The sequence below is a fragment of the Uloborus diversus genome, chromosome 3, assembly GCF_026930045.1.
Source record: "Uloborus diversus isolate 005 chromosome 3, Udiv.v.3.1, whole genome shotgun sequence".
Taxonomy (NCBI): domain Eukaryota; kingdom Metazoa; phylum Arthropoda; class Arachnida; order Araneae; family Uloboridae; genus Uloborus; species Uloborus diversus.
This window is the reverse complement of record NC_072733.1, coordinates 210,767,938-210,792,731: the sequence shown is the minus strand read 5'-3', so window position 1 is coordinate 210,792,731 and position 24,794 is coordinate 210,767,938. Positions and strand designations below refer to the sequence as shown.

Sequence of the window (24,794 nt, the reverse complement as noted above, 5' to 3'; positions counted from 1 at the left end):
AGTTACTTTTGGACCACCCTGAAAAAACTATTAAATATTGTCTATTAACTTGTTAATTAATAGTAATGTTCCAATATTTAGGCATTATAATAGCCACTTGATAACTAGATTCGGATCCTACAGCGACTGAGATAGCGATGACTTCCTATCTGCTTGGACTTCAGATTACAGGGTTGGTTAGAAATTAAAGAGATAACGCTGTAGGCATCATTTTTTGCCAAATTTTTCAGTGCCAAACTTTTTTGAGAAGTAGCTAAAGTTTGGCGACATTTTGCAATTTTTGGAGCCTTATAGGTCATCAATGGCACATGGCCATCATCAAGTGTGAATGTGATGATGCCAATCATCCAATCAACAGCCAATTAGAAGAGACCTTTAAATGGACTTACTAACTCTTACTACATTTGTAGAAACCTATATACATAGATATGGTTGGCATCTTTATGATATTAAGTGCTGATTTGTACTTTGATTAAAAAGTGGTCAATTACTGGCCATAGGTGGTCAGTTACTGGCAAAATATCCTTTAATAACCACTACTAAAAATAATTTAAAAAGTAGTAAGTAAAACAGAAAAATGTTCAATTATTGTTAATCCTGATACCTTTATTGACATGTCATTTCTTTTTTCTATGGTTTTTCCTTCAGAAACTAAAAAGGAACTAGTAGAAACTTTCCCTAAATAATTAATTACTAACGGATCAACCTAGTTACGCTCCGTATTTATAATTTATGATTTTAGCAACTTTCAGAGGACTAAATAGTCTTCATAATTTTGTACTTGTACATGTTGCTTAGTTTTTCCAGGTCAGATAGACTCGCCCCCCCCCCCCCCACTACTTCTCATGTTTTATAGCTTATGAATACATTGTACACTACATACCAGATTTATCTTAGCAAGAAGAAGAGTTTCTTAACCAACCTTTATGTCCAGAGAAAACAAGGGGGAGGGGGCGGTGCGATTCTTGACATTTTTTAATTTCTGTATTTTTATGTATGGTTTACAGGACAAATGAATTGGAATGCATTTTCTAATTTTTTGTGCCATCTAGAACATTACTTAGTATAGACAGTTGGAAGCTCAGCATGTGTGTAGTCTGTATACAGTTTGAAAGGACTATGAAAAAAGTGCATACATGAAGAAGCGTATTATACGTATATGTTAATGTGTGTTAGGCTGTACAGAGACCAGTTTAAAAACTTATAATTGATAAAAACGTATAAAAGAGAAATGTATAAATGGTGCTTCACTGTATATAAATGCTGTATACATTACTTTTTTGTGTCTCATAATGTTTTTTCTCAGGAAAAATGATGATATATCAGATACAGTAGGCATTTTCGCAAATGCTCCAGCTGTTGTTCTTTCAGCTGAGCCTGATGTGTTATGCAGGTCTAAATAGTCTGACACAAACATTTCCACCTGAAAAATCAATAAAATATTTAGAACAAGGTGTCATAATGCAATGCCAAGATTACATCTTTAAAAAAAAAATTTATAAAATGAATTTAAAATTACAGAATACATAGAACAAGTTGCTCTGACTTGGTTATTGAAGAAAATTCAGCATGACTTAACCAAAAAGAATTTTTTTGATAAATGTAAGCAATGTTTCTAATGCTAGCAAAAGCAAACCAACTAATACTGGCAAAACAAAAGCAACAGAAATGTCCTAGTCTTCTGGTATATTTCACTTAATTTTTATTCTCAACAATAGACAAAAAAATATTTCAAGAAAAGTTTCCATTCCACTTTCAAGGTTTTTTTTTTTAATTATCTAAAGTGTGAACTTATAAATGGCAAATATATATGGTAGAATCCATGTCAATTCAACAAGCTCGGATTTTTTTTTTTTTTTTTTGAATTTAACACGGTAAATTTCATAAAAATTTAAGATATATGTTTTTTTTGGCCCAAAAATTTTCTTTGGCCGAAATATAGGTTGCCAAAGATGGTGGTCCTGTCATGATTTCTCACTTGGGATTTTCATCAAAATTTTTAAAGTCCATTATCTCAGGAAGGGTAGAACATATTTCGTTGAGATTTGTTTTTTTTTAAAGGATATTTTTTCTTGTTTAAAAACATATGAAACATTTTGAATTACGTGCTTTAGTTTTTTTTTCTACAGTCTTTTGAAAAAAAAGTTTAAAATAATTCTTTTGATTTTTCTCAAATATGTCAATTTCAAAAATTTTCATTTTTTGTTACAGTTTATTAGTACCACTGAGCACTACGTTCCCTGAAAAGGAGAGCTTCCACTTTTTTGTTTAACAGATTTTAGAGACATTTGAAAAAATGAGGGTTTTTAAGGAACTCTTCACATAATGGCAGATCTGAAAATTCAAAAAAAAAAAAAAAAAAATTGTAACAAGTGACCCTTTTAATTAAGTTATATAGCGAAATTTTTCAATTTTCAGTCGCCATTTTATCCTGGATATTGAATTTAGTGAGAACAAAATGGTATATTGCCCTTAACTATTCTTTTGGCCTTAAGCTGAAGGGGAAATACATCGAATCGGCTGGAGGCTGCGTTTTTGTTTTCAATAAAAATAAAATTTCTGGATATAGTAGATAGCTTGGGCGGGCTTGGTTACAAATTTTGCGGCTCGGGCAGGCCTGGGGTCTCAAAAATGAGCCTGAACGCATCTCTACTGGCTATCAGGTACAAACAAACAGACAGCACCAACAGATAATTTTCTTGAAAAAAAATGCTTAGTATAAGTTTGACTTTAAAAAAAATAATGTGTTATCCAACACAGCATATAATATGCATTCTCTTTTTACACAGATTATCAGCCAGTCCAAGTCCAGAAAATACAGTAAACAATCATTGTTTTTTAACTATCTTTAAATTGTACAAAAACTGATAGTTACATACATTAGCTTGAATTTTTGAAAGGATATCTGCTAACTCATACCCAGGAGACATATTAAGCATGTTGTTTGTCATCTGTAAAGGGAAAAAAAAATTTTTTTTGTTCAATATAAACTTAAATTATAAGCATGTAACACTTTCAATCAATGAAATTACACAGTATCGAAAAATACTATAAATAAACAAATACAAAGATTATTCAGGAACCAATGTTAGTTATTATAATTAATTATGTCAGTAACATAATTTTTAAAAAAATTTAAAACCACGATGTGAATGCATGAATTTTACAAGTGTGCAAGGAAACAGATGGGATATTACAGCAAAAATACAGCTATGAGGACCAATAAGGATTTAATGATTATGCATTTGTCATATTTCATGTTCTATAGCAATCTTCGATTGATACTATCCCTACGATGTTTGTATACTTGCCTTTTGAGCTTGTCACTAAAAAAACCGACGAAAACTGGATTTGCATAAGGAAATCCCCTTGTGGGGTGTACTCGCACCCTTCCCCTTTTCCTTATTGGTAGTCAAAAACCCCTATGACAATTCCTGACCACCAAAGAACCGCAGTGCCAAATTTGGTAAAGATCCGACAAAAACTGGATTTGTATAAAGAAATCCCCTGTGGGAGGGAGAGTGGCCCCCATTGCGAACAAAAACTACCCTAAGTGAATTCTGGAGCATCAAAGAACCTGTCTGCAAAATTTTTGCGAAAATCTGATGTAAACTGGATTTGCTTAAGGAAAACCTTCGTGGGGTGTTTTTGCTCCCACCCTCCCCCTCCCTCATTGGTAGGCGAAAAACTCAGTATGAAAATTCCTAAGCATCAAAAAATCACTGATCCAAATTTGGCAAAGATCTGACGAAAACTGAATTCGCAAAAGGAAACCCCTGGTGGGAGGGGGGGAGGTCCGATTACGAACAAAAAACTGCCATATATGTGAATTCTTGAGTATCAAGAGACCTCTATGCAAAATTTTGCAAAAATCTAACGTAAGCTGGATTTGCATAAGGAGAACCTCCGTGGGGTGTATTTGCCCCCCCCCTCATCGGTACGCAAACAACTCCCTATGAAAATCCTTAAGCATCAAAGAATCGCTGATCTAAATTTGGCAAAGATCCGACGAAGACTGGATTTGTAAAAGGAAACCCCCGGTGGGAGGGGGGAGGTCGGATTGTGAATGAAAACTGCCCTATATGTGTATTTTTGAGTATCCAGGGACCTCTATGCAAAATTTTGCAAAAATCGGAAAAGGCACGAAAATCCATAAAACTTCTAGGAAATCTGGAGGAATTGGCAGGCATGATCCACTCATTGAACACAAAGAATTATGAACGAATATGAATTTTTAAGTCGTTTTTTCAATTAGTTCTTAATTAAGTTCGGTTCTTCGATATATCAGACAGATTGAAATCTGAATATCGTTACCATGGTAATAAATATAGATGGATATACTACTATATTTCTGTATGTCGCCCAGCCCTAGTCGGGAGCGATTGCAAGGAGGTTTTGGTCCAGTTTGGTATAGTTTTTGCAATTCTCCTGTTCTTCTCTGAACCACATTTGGTTTCCCAGTGATCAATGAGATGCAATGTTCACGGTAAACTGTAGTCATACGGTGACTAATTTCTTGTTCAAAGACACCTTCAGCTATTAAAAACCTGACCACATCACGCTGTTCCTCTTTTAGAGCGTCTATTATATCACGCTATCATCTTTAACCCGTGCATGAATGCCTTACAGAACTGGAAATATGCATTTCGCGTTGCCTTTGTAAATGAGGAATGTCTCTGTGTTTGTGTTGCAGACGATGAACCTAACCATTCGTGTACAGAGGGGGGGGGGGGGCTCACTTTCAGTTGACGATTCCTTGTATATATGGACATAGTTGAACTTGGAAAATTTGAACTCTAAAATTCAAATTTGTGAACAGTTTGAAGTTTTTGTCAATTTTCTTTGAAATTTATATTCAATTAATACTTCAAAATCTTTGTTATTTTGAAGTCCAACTTCTAAAAGTGAAAATTTTTACCCTTTTAAAAATGACAAAATCTAGTTTTAAATGCAGTTATTTAAAAAGTGGCTAACTTATTTTCAGCTATTGAGGACATTCTTTAGGGAAGTGGAAGAACATTCTTATATGTTCTAAGAAATGAAGCAGGGATGAAGGAAGGATGTAGACCACCCGTACTAAATCATAAACACAGGTGTTCCCCGTCCCTTCCTTTGTATGTGACACATCATTCTCTTGCAAATACAATCAATTTTTGATGACCCAATGATGTTACTTCAAAACCAGGACAGTAGTCAACATAACTTGAGTTTTCTTTATGCGAAATTTTAGTTTTTGTGGCACGAGTTCAGTACAAGCATGTCGTGGAGTTTGTTCTGTGTCTTGCAGAAAACATTATCTTTCACCGAAAAAATGCTGTGATTTGTGAGGTAGAAAAGGCAGGAGAAATGCTTCATTGCAAAGGAGTATGGAATAGCACCTAATACTCCTTCAAAAAAATAATAAAAATTAAGAAAAAGAACTGAAATTGAATCCAAATTACAAACAAGCAGGAGAACCCAAAAATTTTGATGACAACAAGTGTGTCCAGATGTGGTTTAAGCATGTGCAGGACAAAAGTATCCGTCTGAGTGGAGCTTTTGTTCATGCAAAAGTAGAAGAATTTGCTGTCACATTAGAAAACAACAACTTCAAAGCAAGTCCTGGATAGTTTGACAAATATAAGGTAAGAAATGGAATTTTCTTTCAAGTATGGACTAAGATGCAGCAAATGAGTGGAAAGACAAAGTTGCTATAAGCATTGAGTACACTTAGAACAGATGCATTTTTTATTATGATGTCCCTGCAAGGGCTTTGGTTTTTAAAGGCAAAAATACAGTGGTGGAAAACACACTAAAGATCGAATAATCCTAGTTATTGGTGATTGAAAAATCAAGAAATTTTAGCTGTTTTTGAAATGTCAAAAAAAAAGCATATATATATATATATATATAATAATAATAATAATAAAAGTGAAAAATATTGAAAAGACCACACCAAGAGCCCATAGATGCGCAATGCAGCAAAACTAATAGAACACCATCATAACACGAAAGCATGGATGATGGCAAATCTTTATGAAGAATGTCGTGATATCTCAACCACGCATACTAAAGAAAAACAGAAAAATCATCTCTTTTATTGATAATTGCACAACTCATAAAATAATACCGGCTATGGAAAATATCAGTTGTTGTCTTTCTGCCAAACATGACCTCAGTCATGCAACTAATGGATGAAAGCATTATTTAAAATCTAAAGCATTTCTACAGATGTCTAGTTGTTCAACACCTCCTTACTGAATATTCCCAAAGGTTTCCCATTACCCTCTTTGAAGCATCAAGAAAGTGTTTAAATAAATGGTCTAAGGTGAGCCAAAAAACAATAGCGAATTATTTCTGAAAGGTAGGATTGATCAGGGGCACTCTCCATAGTGAGTTTTCTGGTAAGGAAAATTTACCTCCAACAGTTTCATGGGTTGATGATTACTTTAAAGTGGATTAAAACATTAACATTTGAGAAGAGTTATTTGACACAGATACTCTATTGAAATTTCTAAGCCTTAAGAATATTGCAACAGCTGCAGATTCCAATTGCAAGTGAGGCAATCTTTCATCAAGCAGAATATTGTTGTTACGCAGAAGGACAATCGAATCTGAGACAAGAAATGTTTCGAGCTGTAGTTATTCTTGAAGTTTTTGCTTAAAGAAATTAAATCAGCAGTTTGAAATATTTCAGCAGTTTTAAAAGATATGACTTTTTAACTAAAAAATATTTTTGTTCACAATTTCTGTTATGATAGATTATTTTATCACACAAAAATCAAATTTTTTTGATAACTCAAAGTTTTGCAGCACTCTTTCAAAATTATCCAAGTTCAACTGTGTATATATATATATATATATATATATATATATATATATATATATATATATATATATATATATATATATATATAAGAGTCACTCCATGTCAAGTGATCTAGTGGTCCTCGCTCGACCATTTATGATTTGGATGAAATTTTATAAAGCTGTAGCTGCCTTTTAAACTAACTTATGAAAATCCTCAGCTTCCAAGATCCAAATCCTGAGGATCCTGGAACTCCCAAAAAACTGATCCAAATTGGCAGATCAGCTCTTTGTGCCTAATAACCATCTGTAGGCTAAGTTTGCAGAAAATTTTATCATACTGGAGGCCTGAAACTTTGTGAGTCTAAAGTATGTTCGACTATTAATACATTCAAGTATTTTTGCGAATTTGAGCTTAGCTTTTGCAATGCATGCATGTAGTAGATTTTGTGCAGCATGTAACTAAACTCATGAAAAAACAAGGTGGGGAATTTTTTTCCTAGATTTTAAGTTGTCATAAAATTGGAGCAAAAAATATTCAAAGGTTTGTACTTCGTGATTCTATAGTAAAAATACTTGTTTTTAATAGGTTACAATTGCAGAGTTTAAATATATTTTTCGGAGAAGATATTGTCATCAAAGAGGCTATAAAAATTGTTCAAGTGAAAAATAGCATATTTTCAAAGTGCTGTACCTCACAAGTTTGTCACCTTGCATCTTCCTTTTGTTAATAACATTAGAAAGAACAGATTTTGTTTCCCATGAAGAAAAGGTTTTTATTTTGATGGTTTTCTTTCAGATAAGGATGAAAAAGAGTGTGCAATTCTGCCTGTGGTAAAGAACTGCAATGTTTAAGCTAAGGTTGCTAAAAATTTTATCAGACAGGAAGCCTGAAATTATAGGAGCTAAAAGTAGTTTTGGTTATCAATGAGTTCTAGTATTTTTAAGAGTTTTGGTTCATTGACTTTTGTGTAGCATGCATGCAAAGTCTTGACAAAAGGTATCAAAGAAATTTTTTTCCTGGATTTTAGAATGTCATAAATTGTCAACAAAATAATTCAAAAGCTTGTAATTCGCAGTTATAGTATCAATATACATGTTTTTAATAAGTAAAATTTGCAGAGTGTAAATATTGATTTTCTAAAAGATATTGTCCTCCAAGTGGCAATCAAAATCGTTGAAGTGAAAAATAGCACTTTTTCCTATAGTTTTTCTTTTCGATGGTCTTTGTACAGATTAGCATGAAAAAGTGAGCTTGAAATACTATCTCTTGTTCATGAAAAAATCATCTTCTATAATGAATAAAGAATGGTGATTGCCATGGAAACCAGTTTATAGCGATTTTAAAACTATTATTAGTCAGAAAGATTTTTTTATTTCCCTTTTAAAAAGTTATTTTTCAAATTAAATATGATAGAAACAGAATAATATCTTGTTCTGGAAATAGACTGGTACATCAGACATCATAAGATGTTTTTCTGTTTTACCCATATCTAATTTTCTAACTATTTTTTTTAAAGAATAAAAAACTATTTCTGACTAATGACAGTTGTAAAATTACTATAAACCGGTTTCCATCAACATTCGTTATACATTGTAGAACAAGCTTTTCTCGCAAACCACAGGCAGTATCTCAAACTAATTTTTTTCAACCCTATTTCAAAGACCACCTTTGAAATAAAAACTTATTTTGATTGGAAAAAATTGTTCTTTCTAATGGTATGGCAACTGTAACTCATTAAAAACAAATATTTTGACTATAGATTCACGAAGTAAAAATAGTGAATTATATTTGTTCAAACTGTATGACAACCTAAAATCCAGAAAAAAAATTCCCATCAGACTTTTTCACAAGTTTACATGCCCATGCTACACAAAATCTATTCAGCTCAAACTCACAAAAATACTCAAATAAATTAACAGCCAAATGTACAGTAAGCTCCTAAAATTACAGGCTACCAGTGAGCTAAAATTTTCTGCAAACTTAGCTTAACGATGGTAATTTGGCACCAAAAGCTGATCTGCCATTTCGGATCACTTTTTTGTCACTTTGGGGTCTCAGAAGCTGAAAATTTGCATGGGTTAGTTTCAAAGGCATCTCTACACCTCTATAAAATTTCAATTCGGAGATGGTCGACTGGGGACGATATAAAAAATATAGGTCAGTTAACCTGAAATTACTCATATATATACAATATATATGTGTGTGTGTGTGCACGCAGAACATGAAAATGCAATTCAAAAGAGCAACATGATATAGGAACCCCTGAACAAAAGTTTTAAATTTGGTCTCACAACTGAACAAATCAAGTTTGAAAACAAGTTCAATTTTCAAATTTTAGTGCCCATTTAATGTACCACAAAAAATAGAATACATTCTTGCAGTAGAATATATTAGTAGCAGCATAAATTCCTTTTTTAAGCATATGAGATTTTCAAGACAGACTCATTAATAACTTATCTCAAAGAATTTGGTGACTCAAAAGAAGGAAATGAGAATACTTCATACCAAGCATTTGAAATTAAAAATGTAAAGCAAAATTAATTATTGATTTCAAAAAGCAAATTTATAGTGCACAATTGATTTAAACTTACATTCATAGAAATTGAATGCTTTTAAAAGTTTATTTTTACACCTCGTAAAAAAATGGACACACTGAAAATGCATGCAATTTTCAAAAACTGCAATTGACCGACTAACCCTTGTTAAGCATAATAATTGTTTTCATTGCAGGCAAGATAAATTTAAAGTCCAATAAATAAAAATCCAAAGATTTCTTTCTTAATTTCAAACAATTACATATAAAAGAAACAAAAAAATTGAAAATGGTTTTAACCTTGTAACAGAACAGAACATACCATTATTTTTTCCAGGTTATGAAGAAGGCTCTGATGGTTTATAGCAACATAGCGAAATTGATCTAGTATGACTTCCAACAGGTCTAGAAGTGTTTCACCTTCAACAGAATTTTCAGTTAATGTGTGTGGCAGCTTTTTTGAAAAAACCTGATTAGAACACATAGGAAATGATGAATTTTGCAAAGTGTCATACATGAGCTTTGAAGAGTTTCTAACAATGGTGTCCAGCTCTGCCTTTAATCCTTCCTTTAATATCTTTAAAAAAAGAGAAAAAATATTTTCAAGTAATACACAATTCAATGGACAGACAAAACAATAACATCAAAAATAATAAGTTAAAGAGACAAAGATAGAGACAAAGTTAGTTTTAGGTTTCAGCATCCTTAAATTTAAGTTTCTTACCTCTACAGTCTCGGGTAATGTATTTAGCGCAGACACACACTTCAAAATGACTGCAATCCTTTCATAATTGGCATCTTTCTCAAAGTCATAAGTACAACCAACAACAGGAAGCTTGACTTCTCGTTTTTCTTTCCTATAATTCCGGCTAAACAATTCTTCATATGTTTTATCACCTCTGTCACAGGATGCAGAATTTGTATTTAAAAATACATGTTCAGGATACATATAGAGGTATTTATGCAGTTCTTTTATCAAAACAGAGTGAAGATTCTGTAAAGAAAAATTTAAGAGTTTCAGAGATCAAAAATCAACATAGTTAAAAATAAAATTAAAAGATAACTGATTGCCAGAATGATAGGTGATAAAGTATGATTTCTTCTAACATTCACTATTTTTTCAGGATGAACAAGACTAGGCTAACAAAAGAGAAGCTCGTAAATCAGCTAATGTTTATGACATCAGTATTTACCTAACACTTAGCTCCACGGTGAATATGGACATTCATTTATCTCAAGAATTTACTTTCTTAGATTTCGTACATAGATTATATACAGGGCCTACAAGAAATAAGTTGCCCACCTCAAAGATCACTAAAATATGTTCTATTGATTCGAATAAGATGAACTTTGAAATATACATAATTAAAAGGATGTGCTTGACATTTATGAAATTAATTAATTATGAAATTTTTCAAACCCCCACCCTCCAGCTATTCTTACATAAGATTCCATTTTGTTTTCCAAAATAATAAAACAATTCATCCATGAAATCCATACTAAAATGTAGGAATCTAGACTAAATGTTTTTTCGATTTTTTTTTGTATATGATGCGATACTAATTAAAAATTAAACATGCCATACATAGTGAAATTTTTATATTTTATTTTACACCATTCATTCTTTGTAAAACAATTAAAAAACAGCTCATCCTAATAAGTTTTTTATCTTCCAGATGCAAATGAAATATCATCCCTGCCAAACCACTTGACCGCGTGATTACTAATGTAAAATATCAACTTGAAAAATACTACATAATGGGTTTGGACCCCCCCCCCCCCCAGTAAGTGTATGTAGAGATTTTCCCAACTCCCCCTCTCCCTTGGAACTCTTACGTAATTGATGAATGACCCCTTATAGAAATGTATGAGGAAATTTTTCCGTTTACTACAAACTTTACCTAATAAGCAAAAAGCTTTTGGTATCAATGTTATCCGCATATACAGTCGAATATCAACTCAAGCGAAGGATGCATTCCCCAAATAGATTGAAAAAACTGTGATATTGAATAAAAATACTAACGAAGCACATAATCAATGTGAGAGAATGGCATAAAATGAAACCGTATGGTACATAGAGTATGTAGCAATAATAAAATGCAGCACGACAAAAGTACTAAACAGAAGGTATAGTAAATATATTCGACGCATTTTTAGTTGATCAGGCATTTTGAAATTTTTTTAATTTCTATAGTTGTCAGAAACTTTTTTTTTTCCTTTCGTTTTCAAACTTTAGATAAACAGCCCACTTACGTGAAATTATGTTTCATCATTTCAGAATGAAAAAGATACTTCTTTATACTATTTAATAAGTGATAATAATTTCTAATACTTCTTTATAGCCCGTGATTCAGTTCTGAAACTTTTTGTGTTGCGGGTCAAGAATTCGCACTAGCTCCAAAATTCCTTACTCGAGAAAAACTTGTATATATAGCCATTTCAAGTAAATCAAATCCCGTTGCAGTGCAAGTCCACTGCATTTTTAAATAATTGCACATAGAAGAGGAGTAAACATTCACGTTTCATATATCGGAAATTTATTAATATTTGATTATAAATACCAGTTCCGTTTGGGATATTTTTCATAAGTCTTTTTTACTGATTGAGTGTTGATATATTAACATAATAAAAATTATTAAATATTGTACGTTTTTGAGGTTATTTGGTGAAATGAAAAATTATTTTTATTTCATTTTATCAGTGGCATAAGAAAGGAGATGGTGTCCAAGTCCAAACCCTTAACTTGAAGCTCAAAATCAATGAATTAGCTCCTACAAAATATAAGTTTGTATAAAATCAACTCCTATAATATAAATTAAAATTTGTTTTGTTTAAAATGTTTTTTATCATCTAAATCAATTTTATGTAAATGTATGCCTGCATAAAATTTGAATCAAATTATGCATGCATATATTTACATTTTCAAGCAGCAGAGTTGTACTTCTTCACTGTGAGGAAAGGATTACAAATTTGAAGCTTGAATTCTTTCAACTTTTAATTTCTAACAGCGAATATTCAAAAAAAAATTTTGAATGACAAATTGATACAGTAAAGGAAAGAAAGAATAAATACTACTTAGTAATATTGCATTTTCAAATGAGAAAATGAGACAATTTACTAATCTGAACCATTTTTTGAAGGTGCTTTTTAATTTTTTTTTTTTTTTTTTTTAAAGTAGCAAAGTAGCAACTACATTTCAAAAGTAGTTTGTAGTTGCTACATTTTGAAAAAAAAGGAGCTGTAGTTGTAAGTAACTACATTTGTAATAAAGTAGTTATAGTTTGCTACAAAAAAATGTAGTTTCTCCAACCACTGCTGCAGGTTATTAGAAAAGTTAAACAAAGAGCTTACCTCTCGCAAACCAAATACTTCAGACTTTAGTTCTTTTAAGGCATCCACAGAGGATAACTTTCCTTCTATCAAATGAACTAAAAAGAAATAAAACAAAACAATACATTCTCTATTAGTTCAAATTCGCTCATAAATAAGCAACGTGAATAAGAATGTATTGCAATTTTGAAACATATTAGAAATGAAATAGAATGTGGAAAAAATAATAATTTTTAATGGAAGAAAAACAATTTTGCAGCTAGTCAATCAAACCTAAAATTTACAACTGTTTCACACAATCTAAACATTTATTTAACACTAGCAGCACATTTTCAAAATCTGATTTGGGTATGATTTGCTTTTAGAATTATAATATAGCTAGAACATGGCTTGATGTAATGATTCCTTTCATGGCAAAGCCATGATACTACCATAGATGACGTACAACTTGATGCAGAACTTTGTAATAAACGCTACTAGCCATCATTGATGGTGCAAAACTTTAAATAGACCGGCAAAGGCATAGCCTATGTGGGTGCGCTTTATGGACATTTGCCGGTTTATACTAGAAGAGCTCCCCAGTAAACCACATACATCCACAGGATGTCCTATAAGGATCCCATAAGATAATGAGCAATATAATGTTCTTATTTTATTTTATTATATAAATATAGCATATTACTTTATTGGTTATTTTTAATAATATGATTACTACATATAATTTTTTAATTGCAAATATAGTTCCAACAGGGGTGCCTCCCTCCCCCAAGAGCTACGACGCCCCTAAATATTGCGTCGACCTTCCCCTCAAAAGTGAAAAATACCCTCTAAAAACACCTCCCTACCTGCCCCGCCCCTTTTAAAAATTACAATGGCGCAGTCTGTGGCATGATCCCCCCTGGGTGGGCATACCTGGCTCAAAAAATACACATTGAAAATAGCAAAATATTAAATTTTCAAAATAAATACCAAATATATAATGTGATTTAAATGAAATTATATAATATTCCCGAACCTTAATTCTCAGTACACAGCAGCTAATGCCAAGTAGTTATGAAAATTAAAAATTGATAGTTTTAATGAGGACAACAATTTTTAATTTTAAAAGTGGTATTCAAATGTAAATTTGTTTAATGTTTTATGAAACTATTTAATACTGCTGCACTTGTAAAATATGACTATATTATGTTTATATATGTTGAAAAAAGCTCCATATGCAAAATTGATTAAAAGTATTCATTGTTTCTAGCATTGTCTTGATAGATTTTCAACATTTTTTTTTTTTTTTTTTTTTTTTTTTTTGTTCAAGGTGGTGCAGATAGAGAATATGTACCTTTTAGATCATTCAAATGTTATCATTATACTGACAAAAATCATTTATGACAGTAAAGTTTAATCCTTAAAAGAGCTATAACAAACTTTAAAATTGATTAAGGTTTTATCTCACTTATAATTGTACTTTATCCTCCATATATTTTTAATATTTCTCCACTGTCAAATTGCTGTCTTCATACTTTTAAGGAGTTTTGGATTAAATTTCAAAGAAATTGAAATTAAAAAATGATCATTTATTCTAAAGTCATATTGCATTCCTTAACTTTAAAATTATTCACCTGTATCTCGATAGTTCTTTCTTTAAACATGACTAATACTTGATAACTCAGTACTTGGCCAAATTGCTCCTCGGTAGGGCACTACAACTGCAAAATGCCAGAAAATATTGTTTTTCTTTTTACCTGCCTCTATTTATACTTATTGTAATGAATCAGTTTTTAAAAAAACATTTAAATTTCATTTGAACTACTACTGTTTGTTATGTTTGTGTTTAAGAGTTTTATATGTGCTAAAGTAAGTGATTAAAAAGTTATGCCAGAGTTCTGAAAATCGACTTATTAAAGAGAATGAAATTACTAAATCATTTCCAAAAACAAAAGATGACTTCACTGAAGTATTTAAATAATACATGTTTTAATAATTGCTGAATATTGTATGCAAGAATGGTTCACCATTTGATTTAGTATTAATTGTGCTCACCAAGTAGACTGGCAACAGACTGAAATATTGATAAATTATTATTATTATTATTATATTATTTCTAAGAGGAGAATGAATTTTCTCTATGAATTTTCTCATTGTGAAACCAATAACTTCATTTTTGACAATTTTAATTATTATTTTCACTTCCTATAAAGGCAAATAAAATGTGTACTTAGAAATATTTATCTCCAAGGTTTGTAAAGATAATAAAGTGGAAATTGCAGTGCATAATTTATTCATGTTGCACATCAGTATTCCCCCCCCCCCCCCATAAAAATTCATTTTTAGTTTATTGTTTCCTGTTTTACAGCTTTAATATTTTAAAAAATAATTTTAATATAAAATTTCAAACATGAAAAGAATTTCAATGTGATAGGCACTTTTATTATTATTAAATTCAAGGGCCTCTATTGTAGGCATTTTTTTTAACTGACATCTTTTTAAAGGTAAGGAATTGGAAATTTTTTATTAATAGTAAGCTTTTTTTCCAAACTACTTTGCATTAAAGAAAATTCAAACTGAATGTTTAATGCTACTTATTAATTGAAAAACTCTGAAACTGAATCATTACAATAAGTAGAGAAATATGACATGTTTGCAAAATGCATCCCTCTCCTAATAGAGTAGAACAAATGAGCCTTAGAAAATGTTTGAGAAACTAAATTGACTATGTACTTATAAAGCTGTAATGAAAAATACATTTGCATTGCAATACTAATATATATATATATATATATATATATATATATATATATATATATATATATATATATATATATATATATATATATATATATATATATATATATATATACTACTGGCAATTAAAACTGCTACACCAGGAAGAAATGTAGATAACAAAATGGTATTTATTGGACAAATATATTATGTCAAAAATGACAAATGATTAAATTTTCAAGAAATTTGGGTGAATAGACCCTGAGAAATTAGTACCTAGAACTACTACCTCTGGCAGCAATAACAACACTTATACGCCTGGGTATAGAGTCATACAGTGATTGGATGGCATGCACAGGTACAGACACCCATGCAGCGTCAACATGATACCACAGTTCATCGACCGTAGTTACTGGCATTTACTTAGGAGACAGATGTTCAGCAACCATTGACCAGACATTTTCTTTTGGTGAGAGATATGGAGAACGTAATGGCCAGGGCATCAGACAAACATTTTCCGTATCAAGGAAAGTCTGCACAATACCGGCCACATGCGGTCATGCATTATCCTACTGAAACGTAGTTTCCCAGGGCTCGAATAAAGGGTACTGCTACGGGTCGTAACACATCAGAAATGTAACACCAACTTTTCATAGTGCTGTCAATGCGAACAAGAGGTGACCGAGGTGCGTATCTAATGGCGCTCATACCATCACACCAGGGGATGGGCCAGTATTGTTAGGCATAAATGCCTGTTAATAACAACAGTAAATAATCCTATCTCATCACCTCACAACACCAATAGTAAAAGAACGTTTTTCCTTACTTATAATGTATTACCAATCATTCTGCATGACTGGGGTAAAAGATTCTTATCAGCACTCATTCACATTGGTCGAATTGACCGAACGTTTGGTTTCACTTTCGTCCACCTTTGGTGGGAACTCCGGCACATGGAAGCTTCTAGAAGGAATCTGATGGCACGTGTGCTTAATGATAGCAGTGATGAGTGTCCGTTTACGTGACTCGGACATGCTAATGACCAGGGGATATTTAAACTGCTCGCGGCTTATGTTCTTTCGCTCTTTGATCATCTCTCGTTGTTGTAGGCGGTCGCTAGATCGGTATTCGAACTTGCTTGTTTGGGCCGCTCGCCCTTTATTGAAAATGATGAGCTGGAGTTAGCGTATTTCCAAATGGGTTTCTTCGTCGAAGTTTTTAGTCGATAGTCATGCAGTTTGCATTGTTGTATTAGTTATCTCATGCAAAAGTAGCATGTAGAGAGATTATGTTCTTAGTATTTATTTTTATCATTTACAGTGTGTTTTAACTATTTACATTATTGTTTAAATAAATGTCATGAAAGTTAGAAGTAGTTTGTTAGTCTTATTTCAGAACTCACTCTGCTAGTATCAAAGGAAACATTGGGGAGATATTATTAGATTAGAAATTCTCCCCAACAAGTAGGACGATGGCGAATGCATGCTGCCTGTGTGCGTTCACCAGGATGCCACCAAACCCGGATGTGACTATCATGATGTTGTAAGCGCGGAACCTGGATTCATCAGAAAAAACAACGCCTCGCCATTGTTACACCCAGGTTCGTCACTGATGACACCATTGAAGGCACTCCTGTCTGTGATGCAGCGTCAGTGGTAGCCGCAGCCATGGTCTCCGAGCTGACAGTCCATGCTGCTATAAATGTCGCCGAACTGTTCGTGCAGACTCTTGTTGTCTTGCAAATGACCCCATTTCTTGACTCAGGACTCGTGACGTGGCTGTACGATCCATTAAGGCCATGTGGATAACATGCCTGTCTTCTCGGCTGTTAGTGATTACTGGCCGTTGAGAACCAGCACGCCGATCTGTATTACCATCCTGAACCCATCGAATCCATATTCTGCTAACCGCCATTGGATCTTGACCGAAGCGAGCAGCAAAACTGCGATCGGATAAACCGCAATCCTGTTAGGCTACAATTCAACCGCTATCAAAGGCATAAACCTGCTGGTACGCATTTCTTCTTCTTACACGAGGCATCACAACAATTTTCCAACACATAACAATGTTCAAATTGAATTTACACGTGGGAAATTGGTTGTACAGCTTCCTCATTTAAACACATTGTAGGTGTCGCTGCGGGCGCCTGCCTTGTCTAAATGCGCTGAAAAGCTAATCATTTGCATATCACATCATCTTCTTCCTGTCGTTTAAATTTCATGTCTGTACCATGTCGCCTTCTTAGTGTAGCAATTTTAATGGCCAGTAGTGTATATTGCATGTGTTTTCAATCATTACATTTCAGATAAATCATTTATCTGTAAGCAAAATATATCCTGTAATTTTTACTTTAATAATATAAACTGGGTTGGGATCTATTAATGATTTAAAAAGCTTCCTGTGGTTATCTTATGGTTAAAGGACAGCCAGAGGATCTATAAAGGATTTAAAAGTATCCTGTAGGTATCTTATGATAATCAAAAAGATGGCCTGAGGACCTATAAAGGATTTAAAGATATCCTGTAGGCATCTTATGATGGTCATAAGGATGGCCTGAGGATCTATAAAGGATTTAAAAATATCTTGCAAGTATCTTATGATGGTCCTAAGGACGGTCAAAGGATCTATAAAGGATATCCTGCAAGTATCTTATGAAGGTCTTGAGGATGGTCAGAGGATATGATATCCTGCGAGCATCTTATAATGGTCCTAAGGATGGTCAGAGGATGTACGAAGGTTTAAAAAGTGTCCTACGATTGTCCTGAAGACGACCACAGGACGTGCTAAGGATTTAGAGGGTCCTGTCATTATCCTGCAGCTGTCCAGAAAAGGTCCTTTTAAGACGTCCTGGGGATGTAGTCAGGAGTGACTTTTGAAGAAGCAGCGGACGTCCTAAAGACGTTTTTTGACAATTTTGAGATATTGTGCATCTAGTTAATACTACATCAACAGATAGTGCCTATCATTAAGCAAAGGATAATTTGCATGCAGTGGTAAGTAGTGAAAAAAGCCACATATAAACAGAAATACATTTTTATCCAGTAAAAGCAAAATTTGTATTATAATTATTGCAGAATATTTAAAAGCAAAAAAATAAATATATGCAAGCTTTTCTCGTTGAGTAACAATATATCTCATTTGTTTATCAACCAACTGTACGTTAAAACAATCCTAATATCATTTGAATACAATAAACCATTAATGATAAAAGTTTCTGTAGACCATTACTCTCTGTTTTAACCTTAAGTTACAAGAACCAAAGTAAGGTGTTTAGAAGCCAACATGGAAAGCCATGTAATCCGCAAGAAGGAAATAAATATATACAAATTTTAAGATTAAATAACATTTATTTAAATATAAAAATTAACCAATTAAAAATTGTAAACAAGTTATTGCTAGCATATCCAAAATGAATTTAAAGTTTTCCCACCCAAATTACAACAACACAAATTCTAACAATATCCTTGGGGGAAAAGAACGATGCATCACAAAAATAACAAGCTCAAAAATCACTATCCGATGAGGTCCGAATTTGTCAGGTCGTGAAACTTAAAACCCATTAGCAAAGAATATCCAAATCTGTGGAAAAACTTAAAGTAAGGACTGTTCAGGCAAAGGGAACCTTATGTCACCAAAGGGAACCTTACCCCTATGTTGGCTCATTGAGATCTAGTAGAACAGCCATTGATAATACCACACAGGCAAATACTCCAAAAAATCGAGGAACATGCAAACTCGCGATTCAGACCTCTAGAACGGACATTTGATAATACAGGAAGGCTAGCTGGCTGCCGAAGCTTTCACATTCACTCAACACATGTACACAGGGGTGGACTGGCCAGGTCTGCTAGTAGGGGATCCCTGACTGGGCCAATCGCTGAGTGGGCCACTTCAAGCAATTTTTTAATTAAACTTAATAAATTTAAATTCACACATAACATTTTTTAAAGTGTCATAATAAAAAAAAACCTAGTCATTTGTTTACTATACATGAGAAAAGTGTTCGGAAACTTTTTTCGTCCAACGCAGGGACCAAAGTAAATAGCTGAAGTCCACACGTGCGAATACTTTCCTCTTTTATCTACTTTCTCTAGTTTTTAGAGCTCTAGGGGCAGTAGCGGATTTTAGGTGGGGCAAAGGGGGCATGTGCCCCCCAAAAGGATTAATTTAATTTCACTATTTTATTTATTACTTTTTAACTGACCTTTCCTTTGCACTTTTTTTATGTAGCTAATTAAAGAGAACACAAAACACACACACACACACACACACACACAGCATATTTTGAATAAAAGCCTTTTTGTTTGCTAAAGAAGTACTACTGGAGTCAGAGGCCCAGAGTTGCAGAATACATTTAACTCATTGGTTTCAAATTCAAGAGACCGCATTATAGCAATTCGTCCATTAATTCTTCTTTGATGGAATCAATAATTAACATTTTTTTTTAATGTGTAGGCACACCTAAAAGAGTCATTTTGATCTAGGAACCTATTTGCGAAATAGATTTCTTTCTCAGCTAATAAAAGATGCGAAATGAAAGAAATCATGTTGTAGTTTCTTAGAAAAACCATGATTTTTAATAGGAACGGCATGTAGTATCAATATGTTATCTCAACTGTATCATGGCTTTAAGAACAAATGAGCAATTGTTTTGAAATTCACACAGAAATAGTTTCTGAATTCTTCAGTGAAACCTATATATGTTATAAAGTTATGATTAAAATAATTTTAAAAAACTCAAGAGAGGTATGGATTTATTTAATAATCTTGCCCTCGTGTTATAATCATTATGACAATATTCCTAGGTAAAGCCGCTCATTCTCTAGCATCTTGGTGACATTATATTTGGTTTAGTATTTAAATGGCTTGAAACGTTAAAGATGTATTCCGTCCACATTCAAAGTATATTAGCGCATAATATTCATGTACTTAGAAGTAAATTCATTGACCTTAAAGAATCCTAAAAAATAATAATAATAATAAGTAAGTAAATAAAAAAACAAGCGCATTTAAAAATAAAGTCGTTAAAACTTTGTTATGAAACATCAAAGGCGGGAAGTGGGGGTATTCAATTTCATGTGCCCCCTCCAAAAGATTTTTCTGTATCCGCCCCTGTCTAGGGGCCATGGTTACTTTATTGAGGAAACATAAAGGGACCAGAGAAATTGGGGTCCAAAGCGGCCTGAAAAAAGGCCCGGGATGAAAAAAAGAGCTTTAAAAACTTATATTTGCAAGTCTATTAACAAAAATTGAAGGAGCCTGCATCATTAGACAAAGCGGCCCTGGCTATAAATGCGAGGACCACGCTTTGGGGTGTTGATGCATGAGCAAGAGCATGCACAGGAGGGAGGGGGGAGAAGGCACACCGGTTGGCTCAGTTCTGAGCTTAGGGGGTCCGATTTTTCAATGAGGGGTGAAATATATGTAGGGACGTAGGGGTACATACAAGATGGAGGGGGCTCGTAAAAATCATTTGTAAAGCGCCCCGAAATTTCTATGCACGCCACTGGTATTCACTGGTTATAACAGATTCAACTAAATGCTGTCATTTGGCAAGAGATTTCCTTGGCCTACTGTAAATAGTGGCTATACGAGTATTTTCATCTCAGAATTGCATACAGGAAAGCAAGTCTGAGCTACGATAAACTGAATCTGAAACAGGGCAGGAGCTCCTGAATATAGGTGGATTTAGGACTGAGTTCCAAAAGATGGGGAAGGGGGGGGGGGGCAATTTTTTTTTTTTTTTTTTCGAGCTGCATTAATTGTAATCAGAGCCAGATTTAAAATTAATGGAATCCCTAAGGTATTTCAGGTATGATGTCCCTTTGTAGACCTAAAGTCACCAATGATAGTCGTAAGTCTACAATTGAGGACTTTGATGCAAGAATTAGTCAAGTCCAAACTTTTTCATTAAATATATATATTTGAGTGGAGAATATAGATGTACGGATTGGTGCAACAACAGGACACAAATGTAAGATCAGCTTTGTAGTAAATAATGCGAGAAAGATAGCCTTTCTATCGGACATTGATGTTATTTGTCGGTCTACTTGTATATCCTATTTGTATGTCCTGGTTCTTGGTTCTTGCATCAAGGCCCTCAATTGTGTTTTTCAGATTTAAATATTGAAAAATTTCCAGACGAAGTCTTGGAATCTTCTTCATTCCTTTAAAGTCACTAAAGATAGCCCAAAATTTCACATAGATAAATTTCCATGGGAGAGCCCCGTAACATTTTTATCTGCCCTTTAGCTTAAAATTGATTTCAGTTTCAGAAAAAATGCCCACTGGGAGCTAGTGTTTTGCCCAGACCAAAAAAGGAGGAGTGCACTTTCAGATAAAAGGGTACTTTTTAAGAGAACTAAAAAAAGTGCTTCTTTTACTTTTTGGTAAGGTACATACAAAGTTCAAATGTTTTCGATAGTAATTATTTTTAAAGTATTAAAAAGCTTTTTGATGTTTAGTTTTAAAGGTAATGCAAAAAATATTGAAATATATTCTACTCAGATTCCTGTGGATAAGTGATTGAAATGAGGGAGTGACGTTTCAAGGACAGGCTTGTGTGAATTTTTAGTTTTTGAAAATAGTTTCGTTTTTGTGAAGCTTTGTTTAAACTTTTAAGGGACAAGGAGGGTTGATTTAGTTAAGGTTAAAAGTTAGCTTAAATGCAGAAGGGCACAGCCCCCTCCTAAAAAATCTTGGGGGAAACACTTGGAAAACCTGTCCCTTTTCCTTTTAATATTTCCTTAACATATTAGATTATGTTTATAAAGTTTCAATGACAAAAAATTCCGAAGGAGAGATGCCGGATTCAATACAGTAACTAAAATGTAGTTTAAAATTGGGTCGAGTACACTTCAGTTTTTAAATGCTTCCAAATGACACTGAGCCTCCTAATCTCTTAAACATGACCAAAGACAGTTTTGCGTTTTTTAATAGTTGAAAGTCTAAACGTTTTCGTAGAGAGCTCCCAATGCTTCTTTGTTCCATTAATTTTACCAAGGGTAGCCTAAAACTATATTTATCAAACTTCCCATTTCAGAGAATTTCTGGGAAGAGCTCTCGACATTCTATTGTAAACAAGAAGACTTAAAATGGACTTCAATTTTGAAAAAAAAAGAAGGAAAACAAAATTGTGGGGGAATCCTATAGTTACATATCCTCTAACATTACCAAAAATTGAAATTGCCGTTTTCAACATCAATTTTGAAAATATCGCTTGGAAGGAAACTAGAACCCCTTCTCTCGATTATTTTCTCTTTAAACTTATACAGATCAACCAATTTCGAAAAACTTCCGGGGAATTTATCTGATACCTCCCTTTTCCCGTCAGTATAAAAGCCTAACAATGTGCTTCTTACGACTTGTAACAATTAGTATCCTTCTTTCAAGACACATAAAAAATGTGCCACTGTCCCCAGTGTTAGCTTTATCTTAAGTTTCACAATTTTCTATTTTTAGAACTTTAAAACTTAATTTAGAATTTAAAGGAAAATAGGAACAAGTGGTTGATTAATGTCTGTCTTGACATTGGAGAATCGAAATCTGGCACTGTTTAATTTAATTTTTTTAATTTACAGAGGAAGGGCCAAAATATTCTTTTGTTGATTGAGCCAAAGTCAGTCAATCCGCCTCTGCATGTACATCAAATCCTGTGTTTTTGCTCAGAAATTGTTTTATGGATTTTTGAAAGTGATCTTATTGTCTATTATGTGCATGTAAAATGAAAATCTTTTCTAATGATTTCATTGATTGAAACTCGATAAGATATATTCATAAATACTTTTTATTACAATAGTGTACTTTATCAGTAACGTCTTAATGACTTTGAATAGCATAAGTGTAATGAACCGCTTTTGATCATCCAGTTGACTCACCTACTTGAATGACTGCCGAATTATAGAAGAGAACTACCTTTGGTGACCATTTGATTTCATTACTTATAAAACATTCCACTATGATCAAGGCTTACTTCAGCCACTTTTTATTTGTCACATTGAAAAAAAATAAATTTTTAGACTATGTGCAGCTATAATTGTGACGTACAGCTTAAATCAAACAAAAACTAAGAATTTTATGAAGAACTGCTTACTTGAAGAAACTACAAGCTCTGTTGCTTTGGTAAAATCTTTTCCCACTATTGCATCATTAACTTTGCGATGTATTTTTCTCAGCTCATTGCTGTGACAAAAAGGAAAACAAAATTCAATTGAAGGCTATTAAACATGCATCAAGACATCAGAGTTTGAATTTTAGACTTAATTTAATCTTACATACATTTCTTTGAGCATGTTGATGACTTCGTTATGTTCAACAGACTCACACCAAAGTCTTCGAATTTCTTCTCGCTTACACTGGAGGAGCTTTTTGCAAGCAAAAAGTTTTTCTTTTACATCATGACCTCTTCTTTGACTAGCTATTAAAAAATTTTTGATATGACTATGAGCAATTTTAATGGTTAATAATGTCACACAAACTAGTAGAAAAGGTATGTTTGATTTGGTAAAAGTAATAATATAATGAAGAGATAAAATTAAATCATTGAAAACCTTAGGTATAAACAAACATGTGATGAGCGAGTCAGACCTAAAATTGATAAGTCCATTTTGACTCGATTCACTTTAGCTCTAAGCATAGTAGATTTTGAGCAGAGTTGTTAGAGTTTCGGCCAGTGATGGTTTCAACCATGAATAAAACAGGTTAAAACCGGCTTGGATAAAATTAATTTTGTCCAGTTTTGGCCATTGGATGTGGATATAGGAAAGAATAAAGTTTAAAATCTAAATAAATGAGTACATAATTAAAATAAATATGAAACATAATCCCATAATCAGTCACTATTCATTATTTAAGTTAACAGTTCATTTTAAACTCTATGCAAGCAAAAAATGACAGCATGTTCCAAAACTCATAGGAGAATTATGTGACATTTTTTTAAAATATGCTTCAAATTGTAAGTAGCACAATCTATCTACTGGGTGAATCCATACAGGTTCAACGGATGATTGCGCTCAACCTTTTTTAATTTTTTTGAAACTCATATCGCAAAGAGCTGCATATGAATGATGTTTCAAACCACATTTATTTTTTCCCTAACCTTAACCTTTGATTTTTTAGAGGTCATCAAATGCCATTTTCATAGTCAAAAATGGGACTTTTAGACCTTTGCATTTTTGCCCAAATCTAATTGAATAACAATCATGGCAGCAAATTTAACATTTTGATGTTAAAGTACATAAGACAATAGTCCCACACACTGAGTGATGTAGCTATAACTTAATAATTAAAATAATGGCAGCAGGCCAAAGTTACAGGTCAAATGCAAAATCTTTACTCATTTCAAAGGGTCATAACTCGCTTAGAGGATAAAAACACAAACTGAAATATGGCAAAAACTAATCACTGGAATCATACTAAAGAGAAAAT

General features: G+C 32.9%; 1 protein-coding gene across 1 annotated transcript in view; it reads right to left on the bottom strand.

Moving 5' to 3' along the window:
* LOC129219158 (exocyst complex component 4-like) overlaps nt 1-24,794 on the bottom strand; it is a 73,530-nt gene that overhangs the window by 27,658 nt on the left and 21,078 nt on the right. The window contains exons 4-10 of the mRNA XM_054853477.1: nt 23,646-23,784; nt 23,461-23,549; nt 12,675-12,751; nt 10,048-10,317; nt 9,646-9,900; nt 2,880-2,951; nt 1,277-1,423 (exon numbers count right to left, since the gene is read on the bottom strand). Of these exons, the coding sequence (XP_054709452.1) occupies nt 1,277-1,423; nt 2,880-2,951; nt 9,646-9,900; nt 10,048-10,317; nt 12,675-12,751; nt 23,461-23,549; nt 23,646-23,784 (1,049 nt within the window). The remainder of the gene's footprint in view (nt 1-1,276; nt 1,424-2,879; nt 2,952-9,645; nt 9,901-10,047; nt 10,318-12,674; nt 12,752-23,460; nt 23,550-23,645; nt 23,785-24,794) is intronic.